Here is a 25,623-nt window from a genome sequence, read left to right as displayed (position 1 = left end):
TTACATTTGTACGGAGCAGCAATTAGATCTGCGGGAAGATGATTATTTAAAAGGTAGTTAACACTGGTTCACCTCCTGCTGGGAGAACTGGGGAGGGAGGAGGAGCAATTATGAGACGGAGAAGATGGAGTGAAGCGATATAAGGAGCGGGGGAGGGGGAGGCGTGGACGGCGTGAAGGTTTAAATTGGGTGTTTTCAAAAGGGAAAAGCATTATTTAGCCTCTTAAAAGTCCAGTGCAGACGTTTAATATCCATAAATGTGGTTTTATGCACGAATAATTAAGATTGTTTGGGTTTTGTAGACCTTACTCATCTGTGAAGGCCACTGTTGTTTCTTCTCACTTTTTTGACTTTTAACAAAAGGCTCATTTTACTTTAAATTATAAATCTACAATATCTTAAGAACACGTGTGTTGCTTTATCTCAATGTGAGACAGACTTTTCCAACAGGAAACTGAAGGGTTTTTGAATCGTTTACTCTCCCACACCAAACCTCATCGAGAAAATCAGGGATTTTAGCTGGTGAGGACACAGCTGGTCTACTGCTGCCTCTTGTGGTCACTTTGTGTCACTGAGGTTTGGTGTGGGAGAGTGAGTGGTTTACAAGCTTCAGTTTCCTGTTGGAAAAGTCTGTCTCACAGTGAGATAACGCGTTCTTATCGTAGACTTTCATAAGTGGATAAATACTAGAAAACTGCGTCTTTTATTATTATTATGTCCCACAACTGTCAGTCAGTCCATTGCATCATGTCCCTGGGTGGTTTGGTTTTGGACACGGGACTGTGTCCACAGTGTCGTCATTTGGAAAGATTCTTTATAAACGTGTGATGGTTCACACGGGGAGAGAAAAACGAAACAGTGGACAGTTTATCAGAAACAACCAGTTTAAGCCACGTTCTTCAAAAAAAGGGGGAGGAGACACAGGAGGTGGACGAGTCAGCGAGAAGGACACACACACACACACAGATGCAGAGACGGAGACAGAGTGTGTGTCTCAGTCTCTCACTCTGTGTCTGTCTGATGCTCAGACACTGTGACAGCAGCCTATTAGTGTGACTGACACTGACAGACACAGAGAAGAACACACACACACACACACACGCTGACTCTCATTCATTTGGACAAACACTCGTCTTCACATATATATATAATATATATATACACATATATATTATATATATGTATATGTTCATCAATGTGAATATAAAAACGATGAATCAAAATCAGTTAAATGTAAACATTAGTGCTCTTTATTCAGAAAACCCTCATGTCACGTCTACATTTCAGCATCTGCTTATTATAGACACACATTAAATGTTAAATATAAATATTTCTATATTTATCATCACAGTAACCGTGTTACTTTAAAAGTTACATTGTTGTTTTTGGTGCCTATTTGTTTCCCAGATATATTAGTGTGTGTGTGTGAATGGGTGACTAAGCACTTTATGAAGTTCAGTCCATTTCCTTGTATTAGTTTACGTGGCAGATCTGCCACATCCAATATGGCGGACGCGCTGACGTACCGCAGCAACGGACCAACCTGCTCACTGAGGCGTCTACGTATGTCTACGATTAACCTCAAGGGTTTGTGCCATGTTTTGTCCTGAAGGTGGCAGTACACATTTATCTTCTACAGACCGTCTTCAAAAATGGTGTGAACGCAGCGGTAGATTCTGGGGTTTCCTGTGTAAGCCACGCCCCCCTCCTCCCTCCTCCCCCGACTTCCGACTCCAACTGGAATGCACGTTAACATCACGTCGCCTTGTTGTTGTTCTGTAGAACATGTTTCCACACGGTCGCTCGTCCTGTGTCGTGATGTTCATGTAATCTGGGAGATTTTCAGATATAAATAAGTCATCATGACTGTGTGTGTGTGTGTGTGTGTGTGTGTCTGCCATCTGTCTCTGTGTTGTAATCCGTCACATCATCTGTTCATTAACCTGCGAGGCCTTGGAGCGTCGAGGGCAACGACCCGACACACAACACTGTAATGAGTCACTTCCTGTCACCAGAACAAAACACCTGCTGACACACGCGCACACAAACACACACGACACAAACACACATACACAAACACGCACGCACACACACACACAAACACACACGCACAAACACACATACACAAACACACACGCACACAAACACACACACACAAACACACACACACAAACACACATGCACGCACACAAACACACATACACAAACACGCACGCACGCACATACACACACACAGGTGAATCCTTCAATTGAAAACATGGCAGTGACTCACATCAAATTCAAGGACTTTTCAGGGACTTTCCACGACCAATTCTCTCAAATTCAAGGACTTTCCAGGTCTCATTCCTTCAAATCACTTGTCCAAATGCAGAGTGTGCTGCAAATCAATAAAAGTGGATGAAGACGAGCTCTTTCGTTGTCCTCCCGTCTTAAGCTGAGTCAGCACATTGTAGTCCTTAATCTGAGGGAACTGGTCCTGGAAAGTCCTTCAACTTGATGTGTTAACCCTGTATTTACCAACTACATTTAACTTCCTAACCTTCGCTAAAATACTCGTTAACTCCCATGGAAAGTTTCCAAATTTGAAAATTCCTGCTGTTTTTATAGTTGGAAAGAAAAACCACATAAAAGACTTTGCCCAGATGATCACAGTCATAGAAAAACACCACTACATATATATTTATAGATATTCCTGCGTGTTGTGTTGCTGAGGTTTTTCAGAGCAGCTCATTTCCACTCGTCTGTAATGAAGCAGCCTCTCAAACGCGACTGTCACGGCTCCTGTGGGTGAATGAAGGACGGGACGCTCGCTTCTATTTCTGTGCCGTCATTTATTATCCAGATAAAAAACCTGCTTATTACACTGTGTAACCGCCACGTCGCATAATTGGCTCAGCGCGGCGCCATGCCGGCGTTTTTACCATGAGAAGGTCACGGTGTCGTCGTAACGTGCAGGAAAAGGTCAGCACTAACAATAAACTCCCCACTTTTACACTTTAGTGTGATTATGGACATTATCTCACTAAAATGTCCTCAACGAGACGACATTCTGAAGTCCAAATTGTTGAAAAATGTAGGAGGAGATAGCGACCAAATAAAGTTGTTCATTCATTCACTGTCTCCATCCTCTCCCACACTGACGTCCATTGAGAAAATCAGGGATTTTAGCTGGTGGTGACACAGGAGCTGCTGGTCCTCTGCTGCCTCGTGTCAAGGTCAAGGTCAAGGTCAAATTTATTTATAAAGCACATTTACAACAACCATCGCTGCCCACAGTACAAAATGTCACATAGTTAAATTACAAATAATAGCAATAACAATAACTAAAGCTTGTGCTGAAGGCCCTTGTAAACAAATGGGTCTTCAAAAGAGATTTAAGCAACTTTTCCTTTACAACAGACAGAAGCTCTGACAGGTAAGATGGAGCCATCCCATTCAGACGTGCTTTAAAAACCAACAATAGGACCTCAAAATCAATCGTGTAGCTCACTGGGAGCCAGTGCAAGGAGCATTTTGGACCAGCTGCAGGCGATGGATGGAGGCCTGGTCTAATCTGTAGTATAACGACACGAGATGAGGGCATGGACTACACGCTCTAGATCAGCGCGTGGTAAGTAAGGCTTGACTTTACTGAGAAGGCGTAATTGGTAAAAACCTACTTTTACAACCGAACTAATCTGCTGATCCAATTTAAAGGAGCTGTTGATAATCTGACAGCTTGGTGGCAGTGGTGACTCAGAGGGCCTAAAATCGAAAAACCAAAAGGATTTCCAAATGGTACAGCCTCTGTTTTAGATTCGTTAAACTTTAAAAAGTTTAGAGCCAACCACTGCTTTACTTCCTGGAGGCATTTTACCAGGGCGTGAGCACTATCTGTATTTGGTTTTAAAGGCAAATAGACTTGAACATCATCCTTGAACGCAGGTAAGTCCTGACTTTGACCAACACACCTCCTGGTTTTTCAGGCAGGAAGGCTGCATGTGAATGTTTAACAAACACTGACGATCACACACAAGCGTCCCAGAAATTCTTGAGCTCAGTGTGGTCACTTTGTGTCACGGAGGTTAATCTGAATGTAGGATTTCAGAAGCTGAAATTATAACAATAATATATTAGAACTTAGTGGATCAACAACTCCTGTGTGTGTGATGTTAAAATCACTGGTTTTCTCTGTGGACTTTGGTGTGGGAGAGTGAGCGGTTTACAAACTCCTGTTTCCTGTTGTCTCGCAGTGAAATAAAGACGTGAACAGACATTCACAGTTTCCAGTTTCCTTTCCTGGTTTCTTCACACAGTGTTGTGGATTTTCACAGTTGCCATCTTCGTCATCTTCATCATCATCACCAGCTCTTGCTCGTGTGAGCGTGTCCAGGGTCAGACTGTTATATATTTCAGGATGAAAGTCCTGCAGTTGACCCCGTGACCCTGGAGGTTCTGCTGCCTCAGAGATATCGGCCCTGAAATTAACAACTTGCTCTCCTCCTCTGCTCCACCCTTCCTCCCCCTCCTCATCATCATCATCTCTCATCCTTCTCTTTTATCATCCTCTCTCTCTCCACCCATCATTCTCTCTTCTTCGTCTTCTTCCTCTGGCTCGTCTTTGTCTCGTCTGTCCTTCTAAAGATCGTTCTCTGCATTTTTACATATTTAAGTTTTGTCTCTTTACTAGAATCTATAAATCAATCACATCTTGTCCAAAACTAACGTTTAAATTCCTGTCACCGTTTTCCTGCAGATGTTATTAAAACACTTGAATTAGCTACTGTTTATTTTTACTCTTTAAAGCTGCAGTACGCAGGATTACAGAGAAAACAGTGGTTTGAGTTGAGCTAAGAGTATTTAAATATTCGCATTTCAATAGAATAGATGGAATTTATTGAGCTCAAAAACTAGTAAATTTAGCCCGCTAGCATGTGTTTTTGTGTTGGATAGATAGTTAGCTAGATAACAGTAAGCTAGCTGACTAAAATGAACTATTACTTACTTTAGCTAACTTCAAGATAAGTTATAAATTGAGCCAAGAAACTGGTACATTTTGCCAGCTAGTTAGTTTTTGTGATTGCTAACTAGCAGATAGAGAAGAGATTTATATATTCTGTTAATACAAAAACCAATGAAAAAACAAGGAATTTCTGGTGTTAGCTTGCTTATTTGTTAGTTAGCCAGCTAACTACATAACCTTTTAGTTTTGTTGTGTTAATTAGTTATTTTTGTCTTTTTATACACATATATGTGTATATATGTATATAAATATATATACACATGTACATGTATATATATATATATATATATATATATATATATATATATATATATATATATATATATATATATATATATATATATATATATATATATATGTATATATATATATATATGTATATACATATATATATATGTGTGTGTGTATTACTATCAGTAACATCAGTCCGAAGGCCAGTCCATTATTCTCTGTAATGGGATGTATCATCTTGATTTATCTACGTGTGTGTATGTGTGTGTGTGTGAACTTTTATTTATATGTTTGCGAGGTCCAAAAAACACACAAACCTCTCTTTTTTGTGTGGTTCTCACAACTTTAAATGTCTTTTTCAGAGTTAGATTTTTCAAGGTTAAGAGTTTACGTTAGTGACTTAGTCATGATGGTTAAGATTAAGGTAAGGGGCTACATCAATGATGTGTCCTCACTAAGATATACAAACAAGTCTGTGTGTGTTATTCATTTTAACATTCAGATCATAATTTATATTTAACATCACGACAAAAGCAAATTTGTGCATAATTGGACGTTTCAGACTCTTTTTTTCTGCCATTTGTCTCTAACAGCGACGACTGTGTTGAATCAATAAAGCAGACGTTTCCATTATAAATGAATCAAAGCTTCATTTTATGCATGTATTATTTCAATCAGACTTTGGTAAAAAAGCTACAAGTCAGACATTTTTATTTAGCGAGCCAAAAATATCCGCCATGACTCATCTGTGAGTCCCGAGCGTTAAAAGCGTTGCAGTAAAAAGAGAAAAGTTGCGGTGATTGAAGACGCTGTGGGCGTCTGAGTCAACGCTAAATCATTGTTTACTGTGTCTTTAAACATCATCTTCATTCTTATCCTCACTCTCCACCTGCAGATGAATTGATGTGACTGACTTCCCTCGGCTCACTGATTAATTGTGTCCTCTGTCTGTCTGTGTGTGTGTGTGTGTGCGCGTGCGTGTGTTTCAGGTGTGAGAAAACGATGAAGACGAGTGTGGAAACCTGGAACCTTAAAGGAACTTTTCAGGTTGCATAGAAACGAGTGGATGGTCCTCCTAATGGTCATTTAAGAGAATACATGGGCTTTGGCTTCAATTGGACACTGTTGACAGGAGTTCGAAAGTTTGAAAGTATGGAAGAAAAATCATTCATTGTTAAGTTAATAGTTGTTCACATTTGGGGGCGGAGTCTCTCTGTCAGGATTTATCATTTATTTATTTATATGTTTATTTCGGTCATGACATTTAGATCACTCATCATACAACAGTGTAGTTCACACAGTACAAATAACCAAAAGGGAAAGCCGGAGAAGCAAAAGCTTATCTAGTCCCGCCCCCATTATGATCATACGTTACATAATTATTCTTTTCTTATGACATTTGACAAAGAATGATTGACAAAGACATGATTCAGCATCAGGTGGCACTCAGAGATGTAGTCTAGGTCGAGACAGTCAAATCAGACTCCATGTGTGTCTGTACATGTGTCCATGATATTCCGTCGCGAGTGTCTAAAGTTTCCCTTTAGTCATCCATCTAAAAAAACATCATGCATATGACTTGAAAAAGTAATCATCATTTTTTTTTTAAAAAAGACACCATGTCGTTTTGGAGAAGACCAGACATTAGTGTCTGAGACCATTAATGTCTCAGGAAAATGTGAATTTATGTTGTAAAACAAAGTTGAAGTAGGTTAATTTTAGACTTGAAATCAAACTTGTGGAGTCGCCCCCTAGTGGTCATTCAAGAGAACACCAACCAACTGTAATGTACCTTTGGGTCATATTTAATATGAGTTCTCAACAAGGACAAGTTTGGAAAGTTTGATACAAGATTTTTGACTTAAAGTGGACATATTATACCCTATTTCCCCCATTAAACTAGTTCCCTGGTGTCCTAATGAACATGTCAGTGACATGCTTTGGTCAAAATACCATAAGGATGAAGCATCATAGCAGTTCAATAACCCTGCTAAACCCGCCCCTTTCAGAACGCTCGGTTTTGTGCGTGGTCCCTTTATATGCAAATGAGACACAGGCAAACACACACCCACTTCTTCCAGGGGGTTTCTGATTTGTCCTCTTTACAGCGCTCACTCGCTCAGCTCCTGTTCCCTCCCCTCATTCCTCTCCCCCTCCCTCCACTAGTTCTCTGACAATATCAACATGGCGGCATGAGCAGAAAACAGCGAGCGTGCCGTCACAGGAAGAGACGTCCTACATAAGGATGGAGCCGAACACTGTCCAACTGTAAATCAGTTAAAAACACTTAGGGACAGCACCACTGATCCACCGCTGATCGCTGCATAAACTGCTGCTGTATGTGACTGTATCAGACTGAGTCTGTGCTCCGGTCATGGAGGACGTACTGAACAAATATGTTTAATTAGGACGTGTCAGAATGGTCAGTTATGACCTCTATGTGACCTTTTCATAACAATGTGTGTGTTTGTACGTCGCTGACTAAATACGGCGACTGCTGGCCGCAGTCGGATGTGAAGTGGTGCGAACACACGAACACACGTTTGCTGACTTTATCCGGCACATTAGCTTCATATATAAAATCCTCTGCAAAACATTGTGCTCCACTGTGCAGCCACCAACAGCACACTTGTCCCTCCGCGTTGACATAATACCGCTCTTCCTCCCTCGCCTGCACTCTCGCAGGGACAAGATGGAGCTAAGGTGGAGCTAAGGTGGAGCTAAGGTGGAGATTTCGAAGTGAACGTACTGGTGGGGTGGTAACATTTGCGGTGAAATGCGCATGCTGCCATCATAACGTGCAGGGAATTCAACATGGAGTGTTTTATCGCCTATACTTACACTAAGGGGGACCACGAAAACATGACTGAGTATTCTTTTTCCACACTTTGGCGACTGGTAGGGCCTCCAGAGTCCCAAATATAAGTATTGAAATGGTTAAAAAGTTGATTTTGCATAATATGTCCCCTTTAATGGATACGAATATTTGGGGGGCGGAGGTTCTCTTTCCTGAGCCCCTCCCACCAGATAACTGTGAAGCGACGCAGATGCTTCATACTCAACAGATTAGCTGAGGAAAACGTTATGTTTTCCGGAAAGGTTCCACCACCATTGGCACGTTATCTTCCGTGTCAACTGCAGATTACAATGTGCCGTGTGCAGTTGTGAGCAACCTTCACAGTGTCAGAGCAAAACTGATAATAGACTTGGAAAAACAAACAAAGTGCAGTCACAGCATCAGCTGTTAGCATCGAGCTTCTTGATAATAAAAGGACAGAGCAGCAGCAGCTTAGGGAGAGAGACCATCCTTCATCATGAAGTGTCTGGTGTTTATGCTGTTGGTGGCGCTGAGCAGCGCTAAAGTCTTTGAGCGCTGTGAATGGGCACGAATGATGAGGAGCCATGGGATGGACGGTGTTGGTGGCTACAACCTCGCCAACTGTGAGTAAACAGCCTTTTTACTTTATCCTACAGCATTTGTCACCATTTTCTACCACTTTATCCTCCAAATGAGGGCAGAGCTGGAGCCAATCCCAGCTGACAGGGTGAAATGCGAGGGTCACACTCTGGACAAGTGCAGTAATCCTGGGACAGGTTTTGCCTGAGAAAGCTCCATCTGTTAAATCCCTTTTGCTCAGAGACGAAAGGACACATTTGTCAGCTTCGTTTTGTAAGAGGCTAAGAAATAGGACCACCGAGGTGTGGGGCTGTGGCACAATCAACCTCACAATACAGCATTCAGAGGAAGAACTGCAACATGGGACCAAGAAGTCATCCATGTGTTCTCATGTGAATCCTGTTTCCTCTGCAGGGGTTTGTCTGACCAAGGGCGAGTCGGACTACAACACCAGAGCCACCAACCGCAACACTGATGGCTCCATCGACTACGGCATCTTCCAGATCAACAGCCGCTATTGGTGTAACAATGGCCAGGGGCCCACTTCAAATGCATGTGGAATCAACTGCAGCGGTCAGTGATGAATCACCTCACTCAAGACACATTTTCAGGTCATGTGAGTTGAATACGAACAACACACTAGTGTGTGGTTTCTAGACACAGATTTACGAAGGGGTTTGCTCACAACAACCTAAAGTAATCACAAAGAGTTACATTTTGCAAGAGCCAAAGTGCGGCTACTTCCAGGTTACCTGTTCAGCCTTGTTTCCAGCGAGTGGAATGGTTCGGTCGGGAAATAACCCGACCGAACCATTTGATTCTTTGGAACCCCTTCAGAACACCCTTTCAAAGGGTGAGGAGTACACAGCATTACTTATTGATACCTGAAACCCGATCCAGGTGCAGATCTGGAAGTGACAGGGATCAGACACAGACTATGTCCCAATCCACAGGCTGGATCCTCCAAAGGATGCAGTCGACAGAGGTGCATGTTTCTCAATCCTGGTCCTCAAGACACAGTGTCCTGCATGATTTAGATCTTTCCCTGCCGGGTTGTTACCAGGCTTTGGCAGAGCTTGTTGGAGCAGGGAAACATCTAAAACATGCAGGGTAATGATTCCCTAGAACCAGGATTGTAAAGGAGGACACACAGGTGAACAGTTCTGAAATGAAACACAGAGAACTTACTAGTTACGTCACCAATTCTTCTGTTGGCGAGCTAAGAATTCTGAGATACGCCGACAAAGGTTGCCTTTGTCTGCATATATGTCTGCAACAGAATTTCGTCATTGATTTCTTTGTCAACAGGCTCATGGCTTGTTGGCTAATGGTTGCACCCTCTGCAGGGTCAATCCCTCAAAGAAAAGTAATGTCTGTGCAAAATGTGCGAATCATCATCTCTAATGTAAGAACTTGATTTGTTTTTTAATTTGCAGAACTCCTGAAGGACGACGTCACTGCGGCGATCAGGTGTGCCAAACGTGTCGTTCAGGATCCCAACGGCATCAGAGCCTGGTGAGTCCTGATCATGTGATTCACTAACACACAGACTGTGTGAGTGTGTGTTAAACTGTCTGTCTGTCTGTCCGGTTCCAGGGTTGCCTGGGTACGTCACTGTGAGGGTCGTGACCTGAGTTCCTACGTGAGAGGATGTGGAGTTTAACTGAAGTCTGGAACCTGCAGAGCCAAGTCTCTTATTCATGGTTATAAATTCATGATGCTTATTTTAAAACCACAATAAAATGTTGATTTGACAAAGATTCCACCCTGTGTTCATTGGTCGTACACCAACACTTTGGGTGAATCAATAATTCTCCAGAAAAACTGCTGCCCACCCTAGTTTTAAGTGAGCCATTGATAGTCAGGTTGCACAGAAGTTACTTTGTTTTAAAGACAGGTTTTCTTTCCTTTCATTGATTTTATCCGTTGATTAAATTATGCCATCCGCAGCAGTGACTGGCCTTCACCTCGTTGGACCTTTGCGTTACATAAAACTGATAACACAAAAAAACAAACAGTGCAGTCAAAGCAGCGGCTGTTGTTGGAGTTTTAGACAGTGAAAGGACAGAGCAGCAGCTTTTGGGGGAAAAACATTGTCATCGTTCATCATGAGGTGTCTGGTGTTTCTGCTCTTGGTCGCACTTAGTGGCGCCAAAGTCTTCGAGCGCTGTGAATGGGCCCGACTTCTGAAGAGGAGCGGGATGGACGGCTACAGGGGCAACAGCCTCGCCGACTGTGAGTCAGTCTGTGAAAACAGTGTCTTATTCACTTACACTTACACTGCAGCACATGCACACATTTCTGTCATTTACTGGGGGAGAATTTGTGAATTTACTTCCTTGCTGAAAGTTAAATGATGTAAGCCAGTATCAGAAAGGGCCGTTCATCAGTGATATGTCGCATGTCCCAAAACAGAGGTGGCGATACGATATATTGTGATATAGTGGGATGCTGTAAACAAGGCGATATAGTGGGCAAAATAGTCAGTTTTTACAAAAATTAGTAACATATGCAAAGACAATATCAAGAGGCAACCAGTCGTGGTGTCACCCACAGGAATCCGAACTCCCGTTTTGAAGCCTCAAGATTTCGCAATTTGCCCAGCGTTATGTTGGCGTTTTGCAATCGAGAGTTCATCGACATCACCAACAACCAGAATTCTACTGGAAACCTAACCAGATTATATTTAATTATTAACGTGTTATTAGATCGGGGGACTCCAATGACCTGGGGGCCACTGAGTATCCAGTCTGGTCAGTAGGGGGCATTGCCCATGGGCCACAGGTTTGAGACCTCTGTGTTAGACAGATCTGTGTGTCTGTGGCAGGGGTTTGCCTGAGCCAGTGGGAGTCTCACTACAACACCCAAACCACCAACCTCAACACTGACGGAACCACCGACTACGGCATCTTCCAGATCAACAGCCGCTGGTGGTGCGACAATGGCCAAGGAGTCACGGTAAACGCGTGTGGAATCAAGTGCAGCGGTCAGTGATGAAGCACCTCACCTGAACACTTTTTAAAGTTGAACACACAGTTTTTAACTCTCTAATGTGGTCACACCGGGTGCCAACCCCAACTGACATAGGACGCAAGGTGGAGTACACCCTGGACAGGTCACCAGTACATCTCGGGGGCTTCATAGACACAAACAAGCATCCACTTCCACGATCAACTTGCCTAATCCCCAAATCTGTGACTGTGGGAGGGAACTAGGGGAAGCCCTTGTTCTCACCAAGCCATAAACCCGGGTCTTCCTTCAGCAAAGCCAGGAGTGCTAACAACTGTATGACCACTAGACCAACCGTGTGGCCCCTTGCAGGTTATTCTTATAGAATAAAAACACCGGATGCCTTTACCGACCCATTCCTCCAGGATTGGGACCAGGCACTTGGAGTATACTGCCCCCCTGTGGCTGGGGTCACTTTATAGTGGTCCAGTTAACCCAATCAATAGGGAGCAACAGGGATTGGGTACTTTGTACCCAGAGGTACCCAAGCCCTTGATCTGTCGGGATTCAAACCGCTAACCCTCCAGTTCCCTGCACCCTGAAGTTCCCTTTCCACTAGACCACGGGCTGCCCGATTTTAGTCGCCATTCCTATAAAATGACGTACAAAGTTTTATGCTAACGGTCATAAAACAAGAGTGGAAACAGGAAGTAGCACATAGCACAGACACGTTTGTCATTCCCAGCAGAGACGGGTAGAAAGTGAGATGACTCACTACGTGTAAAACCCATGTTGTTCAATTACCGACGGTTAAATAAATTTTGTCGTTGATTTTTGTCACCAGCGTTCATCCTCTCATCGTCTCTCAGGTCTGTCAAAAGTAAAGTTCGTTTTTTTGGGAAATTCACAGAACTCCTGACGGACGACGTCACTGTGGCGATCGAGTGTGCCAAACGAGTCGTTCGGGATCCCAACGGCATCAGAGCCTGGTGAGTCCTGATCATGTGATTCACTAACACACAGACTGTGTGAGTGTGTGTTAAACTGTCTGTCTGTCTGTCCGGTTCCAGGGTTGCCTGGGTACGTCACTGTGAGGGTCGTGACCTGAGTTCCTACGTGAGAGGATGTGGAGTTTAACTGAAGTCTGGAACCTGCAGAGCCAAGTCTCTTATTCATGGTTATAAATTCATGATGCTTATTTTAAAACCACAATAAAATGTTGATTTGACAAAGATTCCACCCTGTGTTCATTGGTCGTACACCAACACTTTGGGTGAATCAATAATTCTCCAGAAAAACTGCTGCCCACCCTAGTTTTAAGTGAGCCATTGATAGTCAGGTTGCACAGAAGTTACTTTGTTTTAAAGACAGGTTTTCTTTCCTTTTATTGATTTTATCCGTTGATTAAATTGTGCAATCCGCAGCAGTGACTGGCCTTCACCTTGTTGGACCTTTGCGTTACATAAAACTGATAACACAAAAAAACAAACAGTGCAGTCACAGCAGTGGCTGTTGTTGGAGTTTTAGACAGTGAAAGGACAGAGCAGCAGCTTTTGGGGGAAAACCATCGTCATCGTTCATCATGAGGTGTCTGGTGTTTCTGCTCTTGGTCGCACTTAGTGGCGCCAAAGTCTTCGAGCGCTGTGAATGGGCCCGACTTCTGAAGAGGAGCGGGATGGACGGCTACAAGGGCAACAGCCTCGCCAAGTGTGAATCAGCCTGTGAAAACAGTGTCTTATTCACTTACACTGCAGCACATGCACACATTTCTGTCATTTACTGGGGGAGAATTAGTGAATTTACTTAAATGTTAAAAGTTAAATGATGTAAGCCAGTATCAGAAAGGGCCGTTCATCAGTGATATGTCGCATGTCCCAAAACAGAGGTGGCGATACGATATATTGTGATATAGTGGGCAAAATAGTCAGTTTTTACAAAAATTAGTAACATATGCAAAGACAATATCAAGAGGCAACCAGTCGTGGTGTCGCCCACAGGAATCCGAACTCCCGTTTTGAAGCCTCAAGATTTCGCAATTTGCCCAGCGTTATGTTGACGTTTTGCAATCGAGAGTTCATCGACATCACCAACAACCAGAATTCTACTGGAAACCTAACCAGATTATATTTAATTATTAACGTGTTATTAGATCGCGGGACTCCAATGACCTGGGGGCCACTGAGTATCCAGTCTGGTCAGTAGGGGGCAGAAAAGTTCAACTTCTTGAGGAAAAGCAACAGTGCAGTAGGGTGTGGATGATAAGAGCTTACAATTGTATCATGATATTGCATCATCATCATCATCATCATCATTGCCCATGGGCCGCAGGTTTGAGACCTCTGTGTTAGACAGATCTGTGTGTCTGTGGCAGGGGTTTGCCTGAGCCAGTGGGAGTCTCACTACAACACCCAAACCACCAACCTCAACACTGACGGAACCACCGACTACGGCATCTTCCAGATCAACAGCCGCTGGTGGTGCGACAACGGCCAAGGAATCACGGAAAACACGCGTGGAATCAAGTGCAGCGGTCAGTGATGAAGCACCTCACCTGAACACAAGTTAAACACACAGTTTTTAACTCTCTAATGTGGTCACACCGGGTGCCAACCCCAACTGACATAGGGCGCAAAGTGGAGTACACCCTGGACAGGTCACCAGTCCATCTCGGGGCTGACACAAACAACCATCCACTTCCACGGTCAACTTGCCTAATCCCCAAATCTGTGACTGTGAGAGGGAACTGTGTGTGTGGTTTCAGGGTGGCGTGGGTGCATCGCTGTGAAGGTCATGACCTCAGCCCGTACCTAGAAGGATGTGGTTTGTCACCGACGTCTGGAACCTTCAGAGCAAAGACGACTTATCGTCATTTCCTTAAATCCATCGTTCACAGTTACTTTCCCTCTGTTAATTTGACAGAAATGATAATAAATCCATGATTTCTACAGAAATAAAGCGCAAACTTTCATGTTTTATAAACGGTAAAGACCTTTATTTTTAGAACTTATTTAGACCTTTTTTCATTTTTTCAACTTTTGTATTTTTGGACAGAGACACTTTTTGGGCTTATGAACTTATGGTGGGGAATGTCCTTGTTTTTCCCTTCACGTCCTGGAAAGTCTCTGAAAAAGTCCTTGAATTTGAGGGAACTGGTCCTAGAAAGTCCCTGAATAGTCCTTGAATTTGAGAGAACTGATCCTAGAAAGTCCCTGGAAAATTTGAGGGAAAACATGTATAGTCACCTCCTAGTGGTCATATAAGAGAACACCTACCAACTGTAACGTAACTTTGGGTCATATTCAGGGGTTGGTCGGGTACATTTCCTTGGAGGACAAATCTTTGCTGATGGGAGTTCTCAACAAGGACAAGTTTGAAAAGTTTGATACAAAAATCGCTGATGGTCAAATTAATTATCATTTGGAGGCGGAGGTTCTCTTTCCTGAGCCCCTCCCACCAGATAAGTGTGGAGAGATGCTTCATACTCAACAGATTAGCTGAGGAAAGCGTTATGTTTTCCGCAAAGGCTCCGCCCACATTGGCACATCTTATTGGTTATCTTCCGTGTGACTCCTTTTATCTGAAGATTAAAATGTGCCGTGTGCAGTTGTGAGCCACATTCACAGTGAGCAAAACTGATAATAGACTTGGAAAAACAAACAAAGTGCAGTCGCAGCATCAGCTGTTAGCGTCGAGCTTCTTGACATTAAAAGGACGGAGCAACAGCAGCAGCTTTGGGAGAGAGACCGTCATTCATCATGAAGTGTCTGGTGTTCATGCTGTTGGTGGCGCTGAGCAGCGCTAAATTCTTGGAACGCTGTGAATGGGCGCGAATGCTGAAGGCGCAGGGGATGGACGGCTATAAAGGCTACAGCATCAGCGACTGTGAGTAAACGGCCTTCTTACTTCATTTAGCCATTTGTCACCATTTTCGTCCACTTTATCCTCCACTGTCTACGATGGCATGTTAGCGCCAAGTATGAAAAAAGTAGCAAATCTATGAGAAAAAAGTCAGTGTGGCATTCCCTGCCTACCAGGCAGCGTCTGTGGTGTCTTGAGGATGCTTGACAAAAAAAAAACAACATTGTTCCGACATAAATCTGCAACCTTTTTTCTCGTAGATTTGCTACTTTTAATCTCGTCAATCTGCGATTTCTTTTCTAGTAGATTTGCTACTTTTAATCTCGTCAATCTGCGATTTCTTTTCTAGTAGATTTGCTACTTTTAATCTCGCAAATCTGCAACTTTTTTCTCAAAATATTACCCCCCTCCCCCGGGTACGTATTTTATTTATTTTTGTCATATTTGGCCCTAATATGCCGTCGTAACTGTCACTGTGTCTAAATTCAGGGGCTACTGTATGTCTTTAAAACTGCGTAGGCTAAACCGAAAAGACACAGACCTGCAGCAACTAGTATGTACACCTTAACTCATACTTCTGTTTTGTCTCCTTTCAAAGCATTTGTGTGTGGACTGCAGTAATCCTGGGACAGAAATCCTGTTAAATCTTCCTGTTTACTCTACAGGGCTTTGTTTGACCCAGAGCGAGTCGTATTATAACACCAAAGCCACCAACCACGACTCTGACGGCTCCACCTGCTATGGCATCTTCCAGGTCAACAGCTACTATTGGTGTTACGACGGCCAGGGGCACACTTCAAATTTATGTCAAGTCAACTGCAGCGGTCAGTGGTGAATCACCTCACTCAACATTTTTAACAACAAAGACACATTTTCAGGTCATGTGAGTTGGGCACCTGGTGTGTGTTCCCGCAACGACCATCATTAATATAGAACACCAACAACTGAATACTTTGAAATCACTGTATTGTTTCTTCCTTAAATGTTACTGTTGTTTTACTTCCTTATTGTATTCACTTTTAGTGAAAAATAACTTCCAATGTGTTCGGCTTGTAACATACATGAACCAAATGTACATACACGTCTGGCCCAATTGCATGTAAATTACCACCGGAACAAATAGGGCAACTAAATGAGTTAAACCTTGCAGTGAAAAAACAGTATAGCCAAGTACATAAATGAATGTTGGGACCCAAACATACATTAAACAAAACAAAACAAAAAAAGAGAGATCTCTTCAACAATGTGAATATGAATCAGTCAACCCAAGTTTACGAATGTTTCAGTTTGTTTTGTTTCCCTCAAGTTTCCTACCACCCTTTATGAGAAAGGCTGTCCATCGTGGTTGACGGGTGAAGAAAATTGTAGAATGAGGTGAATAGCTGGCATCGGAAGATGGTGGAGATGATGACTGAAGATCCGGTGAGCAGTGATGAGGCGGATGATGAGGTGGAAACCAGAAGGCAGCGAGATGAAGGCAGCTTGTGCAACTCAATCACATCTCAACAAAAAACCCAGGCTGCACAAAATGTGCAGGGAAGTCATTAATTGTCCTTTTTAATAGTCCACATTGTGTGTTGTTGTTTTTGTGTTACACACAATATCACACATAATAACATTTCACTCACACACACTTTAACTTTGCATCATATCAAGCTTAATAAAATAGCTTACAAAGAACATTTTCACACAATGCATAACCACATAACATTGACTGTGTCTGCTCAGGTTAGCTGAATTAGCAGACCATTACTTAGCACTTTCTTTTGACATTTTCACACATTTCTTTCCAAATAAACATAACATTTACAATATCACCAGGTTATGAGCTTATCCCGACTGTTTTACTAACATAAATAATCCACAGTGTCAAGCTATAAACATATTTCAAAGTTATCACAACCAGAGTGCTAGTTGACCATGTGTGCTAACAGCTAACTCACCGGGATTATTAACCACGTCGTTCAGACGGGTCGGCAACTCCGTAGCGGTCGGATTACTTTTCTTTCATCGGTCAAAAACCTCTTCTAAAAGTAGCCTTGCTGCCTTTCTACTATATGACAGCTTCCTGCTGACGCTGCTAAGATCAAAGGCCGTTTCTCAATATCCATACTTGTGTGTACTTGTGTGTACTCCCGTACTTGTGAAAACGTCATCAGCCTCAGTCCTGTTTTTTGGAAGTGCTGTTCCAATTCTCAAGTAAGCGAACAGCGAGGACGGTTCTCAAACCTGGAAGTGTTCTCGCTCCGCCCATGTTTACCAAGTATGCATCGGAGGTGACTTAAGCGTACTTGGGATGGCCATGTATCCCAGAATACATTTCGGCGGAGCATAGCAGCAGATAATAGAAATATAAATCTGAAATAAATATTTTTTCTGGAACAAAGTTTAAAGATCATTTGAGGCAAGAAATGAAGATACACTGCTCGGCCACCTTTTTACAGTAGCCGTTTATTGTTGGTAGTCTTGGCAGTTGGTCAGGTCTAGGTTCAGCAACATCATGTGCCCAAAGAATGAGGTCAGCTGACTACCTGAATATAATGAATGACCAGATTATTCCATCAATAAATTTGTTTCTTCCCTGATGACATGGGCATGTTCCAAGACGATGCCAGGATTCATCAGGCTCAAATAGTGAAAGAGTGGTTCAGGGAGCATGAGACATCATTTTCAGCACAGAGTCCAGACCTGAACCACATTGAGAATCTTTGATGTGCTGGAGAAGGCTTTGCTCAGTGGCCCGACTCTCCCATCATCAATACAAGATCTTAGTGAAAAATCAATGCAACACTAGACGGAAACAAATCTTGTGACATTGCAGTAGCTTATGGAAACAATGCCACAGTGAATGAGTGAGTCATCAAAGCTGAAGGCGGTCCAACCATGTGACCCTTTTTTTTAAGTGGCAACTTTTTTTTTGGCCGGGCAGTATATGACGTATTTATAGTTTGGCAGCGATGTTTGTCTGAGGTGATAAGCTCCGCCTCTGCGGACGCTCGGCGCTCACTGTGCCCAGCACCAACACAGGCAGCTATCCATGGCGCCATTTTGGAACTAGAAGATATATATATATATATACATATATACTACTCTAAGCACTCTTGCCTTGCAACGAGAAGACCCGGGTTTGAGCCCCGGTTGGAGCAAGGGCCTTTCTGCATGGAGTTTGCATGTTCTCCCTGTGTGTGCGTGAGTTTGATGTCTTACTGAGACAAACAGCCACAAACTGATCAGGACCAAAGAGCTGCTGGACGTCCTCCATTGTTGTCTTTCGTGTTAGGTTCATTGTCTTCATTTGTTGTCATCGTACCAATACTATGTCACACTAGGGGGCCATCAGCACAACCCACACCCCAACTACCAAGTAAAGGTACTGTTCTGAGTCGAAACACAAGCCTGACCCAAGGCTTCCAAACCAGAACAACACTGAACTGGAAACACAGCATTACTTCCTGATACCTGAAACCCGATCCAGGTACAGATCAGGAAGTGACATGGAACAGACAAAGGCTATGTTTCAATCCACAGGCTGGATCCACAGGCTGTGTTTCTCAATCCTGGTCCTCAGGACCCAGTGCCCTGCATGATTTAGATGTTTCCCTTCTCCAACACCCCTGATTCAAGGTGCTACGGATTCTGGGATTCTTTCTTTCATACTTATTGATTTGAATTATTATTATTTGAGTAATGCTTTAAGTAATGGTTAAAAGAGAGGAAGTGGTTGTATTCTGTAATGTTTTTTTTGTTGTTTGGTTCACGCCTGCAGTATACACTTGCAGCCACTGTGTGGCATCATTTGCATGTGAAATCTTGTCCTCTACAGGTGTCTCTTTTTTTTTACCTCAGAGTAAGAACAGCCCCCGGAAGTGTGTGTTGCCTTGTGTTTTTAGCTTCTCTGTTAGCTTTTCGTGTGTTAGCCGGCAAAACCCACACGCCAGAAGACGTGGTAATATGTTTTAGTGAATCCTGCACCTTCTGCAATAAAAGGGAAGGACTGAACGATTGTCTCCTTACGCCTTATTTGCATAGACGCAGTTAAATCATATCAGCCCACAAAGGTTGCCGCCTCCGTCGATTGCATCCTTTAGATCCAGCCTGTGGATCCTTCGCGTTTGGGCAAAAATGGTATTCTAAAGCATGTCAACAGTTATCGACAATTAAATTTGTCTGCAACTGATTAGGTCATTGAGTTTTATTAATATTGTCATGCTTGTTGGCTAATGGTTGCACCCTCTGCAGTATCAATCCCTCAAAGAAAGGTAATGCCTGTGCAAAATGTGCAAATGCATCATCTCTCCTGTAAGAACTTGATTTGTTTCTTAATTTGCAGAACTCCTGAAGGACGACGCCGTTGCGGCGATCAAGTGTGCCAAATATGTCGTTCAGTATCACAACGGCATGAACGCCTGGTGAGTCCTGATCATGTGATTCACTAACACACAGACTGTGTGAGTGTGTGTTAAACTGTCTGTCTGTCCGGTTCCAGGGTTTCCTGGGGGCGTCACTGTGAGGGTCGTGACCTGAGCTACTTCGTGAGTGGATGTGGAGTTTAACCGACGTCTGGAACCTGCAGAGCCACGTCTCTTATTCATGGTTATAAATTAATGATGCTTATTTTAAAAACCACAATAAAATGTTGATTTGACAAAGATTCCACCCTGTGTTCATTGGTCGTACACCAACACTTTGGGTGAATCAATAATTCTCCAGAAAAACTGCTGCCCACCCTAGTTTTAAGTGAGCCATTGATAGTCAGGTTGCACAGAAGTTACTTTGTTTTAAAGACAGGTTTTCTTTCCTTTTATTGATTTTATCCGTTGATTAAATTGTGCAATCCGCAGCAGTGACTGGCCTTCACCTCGTTGGACCTTTGCATTACATAAAACTGATAACACAAAAAAACAAACAGTGCAGTCAAAGCAGCGGCTGTTGTTGGAGTTTTAGACAATAAAAGGACAGAGCAGCAGCAGCTTAGGGAGAGAGACCGTCCTTCATCATGAAGTGTCTGGTGTTTATGCTGTTGGTGGCACTGAGCAGCGCTAAAGTCTTTGAGCGCTGTGAATGGGCGCGAAAGCTGAGGAGCCATGGGATGGACGGCGTTGGTGGCTACAACCTCGCCAACTGTGAGTAAACGGCCTTCTTACTTTATCCTACAGCATTTGTCACCATTTTCTACCACTTTATCCTCCACATGAGGGCGGAGCTGGAGCCAATCCCAGCTGACAGGGCGAAATGCGTGGGTCACACTCTGGACAAGTGCAGTAATCCTGGGACAGGTTTTGCCTGAGAAAGCTCCATCTGTTAAATCCCTTTTGCTCAGAGACTAAAGGACACATTTGTCAGCTTTGTTTTGTAAGAGGCTAAGAAATGGGACCACCGAGGTGTGGCGCTGTGGCACAATCAACCTCACAATACAGCATTCAGAGGAAGAACTGCAACATGGGACCAAGAAGTCATCCATGTGTTCTCATGTGAATCCTGTTTCCTCTGCAGGGGTTTGTCTGACCAAGGGCGAGTCGGACTACAACACCAGAGCCACCAACCGCAACACTGATGGCTCCATCGACTACGGCATCTTCCAGATCAACAGCCGCTATTGGTGTAACAACGGCCAGGGGCCCACTTCAAATGCATGTGGAATCAGCTGCAGCGGTCAGTGATGAATCACCTCACTCAAGACACATTTTCAGGTCATGTGAGTTGAATACGAACAACACACCAGTGTGTGGTTTCTAGACACAGATGTACGAAGGGGTTTGCTCACAACAACCTAAAGTAATCACAAAGAGTTACATTTTGCAAGAGCCAAAGTGCGGCTACTTCCAGGTTACCTGTTCAGCCTTGTTTCCAGCGAGTGGAATGGATCGGTTTGGTAGAGTTTGGTAGACATTTTTTCCATTTCCATCAGGAATGGAACCAAAATAACCCAACCAAACCATTCGATTCTTTGGAACCCCTTTAGAACACCCTTCCAAAGGGTGGGGAGTACACAGCATTACTTCCTGATACCTGGAACCCGATCCAGGTGCAGATCTGGAAGTGACAGTTATCAGACACAGGCTATGTCCCAATCCACAAGCTGGATCCTCCAAAGGATGTGGTCGACAGAAGTGCATGTTTCTCAATCCTGGTCATCAGGACCCAGTGCCCTGCATGATTTAGATGTTTCCCTGCTGGGTTGTTACCAGGCTTTGGCAGAGCTTGTTTGTGAGCCGAGTTTTTGAATCAGGTGTGTTGGAGCAGGGAAACATCTAAAACATGCAGGGCGGTGATTCCCTAGAACCAGGATTGAGAAGGAGGAGGAGACACAGGTGAGTGGTTCTGAAATGAAACACAGAGAACTTACAGTTACATCACCAATTCTTCTGTTGGCAAGCTAAAAATTCTGAGATACGCCCAAAAAGGTTGTCGCCTCTGTCGTTCGCATCCTTTGGAGGATCCAGCCTGTGGATCCTTTCGAGGTTGGGCAAACATGGAATTCAAAGATGTCGACAGTTATCGACAATAAAATTTGTCTGTAACTGAATTTCGTCACTGATTTCTTTGTCAACAGGCTCATGGCTTGTTGGCTAATGGTTGCACCCTCTGCAGGGTCAATCCCTCAAAGAAAAGTAATGTCTGTGCAAAATGTGCTAATGCATCATCTGTCCTGTAAGAACTTGATATATTTTTTAATTTGCAGAACTCCTGAAGGACGACGTCACTGCGGCAATCAGGTGTGTCAAACGTGTCGTTCAGGATCCCAACGGCATCAGAGCCTGGTGAGTCTTGATCATGTGATTCACTAACACACAGACTGTGTGAGTGTGTGTTAAACTGTCTGTCTGTCTGTCCGGTTCCAGGGTTGCCTGGGTACGTCACTGTGAGGGTCGTGACCTGAGTTCCTACGTGAGAGGATGTGGAGTTTAACCGACGTCTGGAACCTGCAGAGCCAAGTCTCTTATTCATGGTTATAAATTCATGATGCTTATTTTAAAACCACAATAAAAGGTTGATTTGACAAAGATTCCACCCTGTGTTCATTGGTCGTACACCAACACTTTGGGTGAATCAATAATTCTCCAGAAAAACTGCTGCCCACCCTAGTTTTAAGTGAGCCATTGATAGTCAGGTTGCACAGAAGTTACTGTGTTTTAAAGACAGGTTTTCTTTCCTTTTATTGATTTTATCCGTTGATTAAATTGTGCAATCCGCAGCAGTGACTGGCCTTCACCTCGTTGGACCTTTGCGTTACATAAAACTGATAACACAAAAAAACAAACAGTGCAGTCACAGCAGCGGCTGTTGTTGGAGTTTTAGACAGTGAAAGGACAGAGCAGCAGCTTTTGGGGGAAAACCATCGTCATCGTTCATCATGAGGTGTCTGGTGTTTCTGCTCTTGGTCGCACTTAGTGGCGCCAAAGTCTTCGAGCGCTGTGAATGGGCCCGACTTCTGAAGAGGAGCGGGATGGACGGCTACAGGGGCAACAGCCTCGCCGACTGTGAGTCAGCCTGTGAAAACAGTGTCTTATTCACTTACACTTACACTGCAGCACATGCACACATTTCTGTCATTTACTGGGGGAGAATTAGTGAATTTACTTCCTTGCTGAAAGTTAAATGATGTAAGCCAGTATCAGAAAGGGCCGTTCATCAGTGATATGTCGCATGTCCCAAAACAGAGGTGGCGATACGATATATTGTGATATAGTGGGATGCTGTAAACAAGGCGATATAGTGGGCAAAATAGTCAGTTTTTACAAAAATTAGTAACATATGCAAAGACAATATCAAGAGGCAACCAGTCGTGGTGTCGCCCACAGGAATCCGAACTCCCGTTTTGAAGCCTCAAGATTTCGCAATTTGCCCAGCGTTATGTTGACGTTTTGCAATCGAGAGTTCATCGACATCACCAACAACCAGAATTCTACTGGAAACATAACCAGATTATATTTAATTATTAACGTGTTATTAGATCGCGGGACTCCAATGACCTGGGGGCCACTGAGCATCCAGTCTGGTCAGTAGGGGGCAGAAAAGTTCAACTTCTTGAGGAAAAGCAACAGTGCAGTAGGGTGTGGATGATAAGAGCTTACAATTGTATCATGATATTGCATCATCATCATCATCATCATTGCCCATGGGCAGCAGGTTTGAGACCTCTGTGTTAGACAGATCTGTGTGTCTGTGGCAGGGGTTTGCCTGAGCCAGTGGGAGTCTCACTACAACACCCAAACCACCAACCTCAACACTGACGGAACCACCGACTACGGCATCTTCCAGATCAACAGCCGCTGGTGGTGCGACAACGGCCAAGGAATCACGGAAAACGCGTGTGGAATCAAGTGCAGCGGTCAGTGATGAAGCACCTCACCTGAACACTTTTTAAAGTTGAACACACAGTTTTTAACTCTCTAATGTGGTCACACCGGGTGCCAACCCCAACTGACATAGGACGCAAGGTGGAGTACACCCTGGACAGGTCACCAGTCCATCTCGGGGGCTTCATAGACACAAACAACCATCCACTTCCACGGTCAACTTGCCTAATCCCCAAATCTGTGACTGTGGGAGGGAACTAGGGGAAGCCCTTGTTCTCACCAAGCCATAAACCCGGGTCTTCCTTCAGCAAAGCCAGGAGTGCTAACAACTGTATGACCACTAGACCAACCGTGTGGCCCCTTGCAGGTTATTCTTATAGAATAAAAACACTGGATGCCTTTACCGACCCATTCCTCCGGGATTGGGACCAGGCACTTGGAGTATACTGCCCCCCTGTGGCTGGGGTCACTTTATAGTGGTCCAGTTAACCCAATCAATAGGGAGCAACAGGGATTGGGTACTTTGTACCCAGAGGTACCCAAGCCCTTGATCTGTTGGGATTCAAACCGCTAACCCTCCAGTTCCCTGCACCCTGAAGTTCCCTTTCCACTAGACCACGGGCTGCCCGATTTTAGCCGCCATTCCTATAAAATGGCGTACAAAGTTTTATGCTAACGGTCATATAACAAGAGTGGAAACAGGAAGTAATGCATAGCACAGACACGTTTCATCCTCTCATCGTCTCTCAGGTCTGTCAAAAGTAAAGTTATTTTTTTGGGAAATTCGCAGAACTCCTGACGGACGACGTCACTGTGGCGATCGAGTGTGCCAAACGAGTCGTTCGGGATCCCAACGGCATCAGAGCCTGGTGAGTCCTGATCATGTGACACATGTGTGTGTGTGTGTGTGTGTTAAACACACCACTGACATCAGTGTGTGTGTGTGTGTGTGTGTGGTTCCAGGGTGGCGTGGGTGCATCGCTGTGAAGGTCATGACCTCAGTCCGTACCTAGAAGGATGTGGTTTGTCACCGACGTCTGGAACCTTCAGAGCAAAGACGACTTATCTTCTTTTCATTAAATCCATCTTTCAAAGTCACTTTCCCTCTGTTAATTTGACAGAAATGATAATAAATCCATGATTTCTACAGAAAAAAAGAGCAAACTTTCATGTTTTATAAACAGAGTAAAGATCGTCTTAAATCCTCCGCGATGATACTTTCATCATTTTAAATAAACTTTAGAAACCTGGGATTTTCTTTGCTGTTTTTATTTATTTTAAATCCAAACTTCCTTTCGTCTCATCAGATTTCTTTGTCACGTCGCGACGACAAACCTGCGGCTAACTTTTTACTACACAAACACACACGGCTATTATTGATTTTCTGACCTCTGACCTCTGTCTGAAAGCTTCTCTGATGAACTTTTGCTGTGAAGAACATTTAAGTTTTTTGGATTGTTTCAACTTTAGGACTTTTGTATTTTTAGACAGAGACACTTTTTAGACTTAAGAAGTTACTGTGGGAATGTCCTTGTTTTTCCCTTAATTTTCATATTTTCCTTTAACATCCATATTTATATATAGAGATATATAATATCTCTATATTTAGACACACATATCTATATATAGATATAACACATATATATCTTTATGTATATATATATATATATATGTATATATGTATGTACATACATATATACATACATACTTATATATATACATATATACATACATACTTATATATATATACATATATATGAATATACACATATATATATGTATGTACAGTGTGTATATATATATATATATATATATATATATATATATATGCACTGCCTGGCCAAAAAAAGTCCAACAAATAAGGGTCACATGGTTGGACCGCCTTT

The 25,623-nt window shown here is 43.3% G+C and overlaps 6 protein-coding genes across 6 annotated transcripts; all 6 read left to right on the top strand.

Annotated features, from left to right (window-relative positions):
• Positions 1 to 8,503: 8,503 nt before the first annotated feature.
• Positions 8,504 to 10,390, top strand: LOC122758434 (lysozyme C-like). Its single transcript, XM_044012625.1, has 4 exons — positions 8,504 to 8,674; positions 9,045 to 9,203; positions 10,067 to 10,145; positions 10,227 to 10,390. The coding sequence occupies exons 1-4, from the start codon at positions 8,548 to 8,550 to the stop codon at positions 10,291 to 10,293; spliced, it is 432 nt and encodes a 143-aa protein (XP_043868560.1). The 5' UTR covers positions 8,504 to 8,547; the 3' UTR covers positions 10,294 to 10,390.
• A 310-nt stretch (positions 10,391 to 10,700) lies between these two features.
• On the top strand, positions 10,701 to 12,813 carry LOC122758526 (lysozyme C-like). The gene is made up of 4 exons (XM_044012758.1): positions 10,701 to 10,865; positions 11,458 to 11,616; positions 12,490 to 12,568; positions 12,650 to 12,813. Exons 1-4 carry the CDS (start codon positions 10,739 to 10,741, stop codon positions 12,714 to 12,716), a joined length of 432 nt encoding a protein of 143 aa, XP_043868693.1. The 5' UTR covers positions 10,701 to 10,738; the 3' UTR covers positions 12,717 to 12,813.
• Positions 12,814 to 13,093: 280 nt separating this feature from the next.
• Positions 13,094 to 14,130, top strand: LOC122758528 (lysozyme C-like). The gene is made up of 2 exons (XM_044012760.1): positions 13,094 to 13,288; positions 13,951 to 14,130. The coding sequence occupies exons 1-2, from the start codon at positions 13,162 to 13,164 to the stop codon at positions 14,115 to 14,117; spliced, it is 294 nt and encodes a 97-aa protein (XP_043868695.1). The 5' UTR covers positions 13,094 to 13,161; the 3' UTR covers positions 14,118 to 14,130.
• Positions 14,131 to 15,225: 1,095 nt separating this feature from the next.
• On the top strand, positions 15,226 to 20,159 carry LOC122758527 (lysozyme C-like). Its single transcript, XM_044012759.1, has 4 exons — positions 15,226 to 15,461; positions 16,103 to 16,261; positions 19,768 to 19,846; positions 19,924 to 20,159. Exons 1-4 carry the CDS (start codon positions 15,335 to 15,337, stop codon positions 19,988 to 19,990), a joined length of 432 nt encoding a protein of 143 aa, XP_043868694.1. The 5' UTR covers positions 15,226 to 15,334; the 3' UTR covers positions 19,991 to 20,159.
• Positions 20,160 to 20,354: 195 nt separating this feature from the next.
• LOC122758525 (lysozyme C-like) lies at positions 20,355 to 22,443 on the top strand. Its single transcript, XM_044012757.1, has 4 exons — positions 20,355 to 20,560; positions 20,931 to 21,089; positions 22,120 to 22,198; positions 22,280 to 22,443. Exons 1-4 carry the CDS (start codon positions 20,434 to 20,436, stop codon positions 22,344 to 22,346), a joined length of 432 nt encoding a protein of 143 aa, XP_043868692.1. The 5' UTR covers positions 20,355 to 20,433; the 3' UTR covers positions 22,347 to 22,443.
• Positions 22,444 to 22,710: 267 nt separating this feature from the next.
• On the top strand, positions 22,711 to 24,990 carry LOC122758524 (lysozyme C-like). The gene is made up of 4 exons (XM_044012756.1): positions 22,711 to 22,918; positions 23,611 to 23,769; positions 24,528 to 24,606; positions 24,701 to 24,990. The coding sequence occupies exons 1-4, from the start codon at positions 22,792 to 22,794 to the stop codon at positions 24,876 to 24,878; spliced, it is 543 nt and encodes a 180-aa protein (XP_043868691.1). The 5' UTR covers positions 22,711 to 22,791; the 3' UTR covers positions 24,879 to 24,990.
• Positions 24,991 to 25,623: the final 633 nt, after the last annotated feature.

This window comes from Solea senegalensis, linkage group LG21 (genome assembly GCF_019176455.1).
Source record: "Solea senegalensis isolate Sse05_10M linkage group LG21, IFAPA_SoseM_1, whole genome shotgun sequence".
Classification (NCBI taxonomy): Eukaryota; Metazoa; Chordata; class Actinopteri; order Pleuronectiformes; family Soleidae; genus Solea; species Solea senegalensis.
This window is presented reverse-complemented; position numbering and strand designations above follow the sequence as displayed.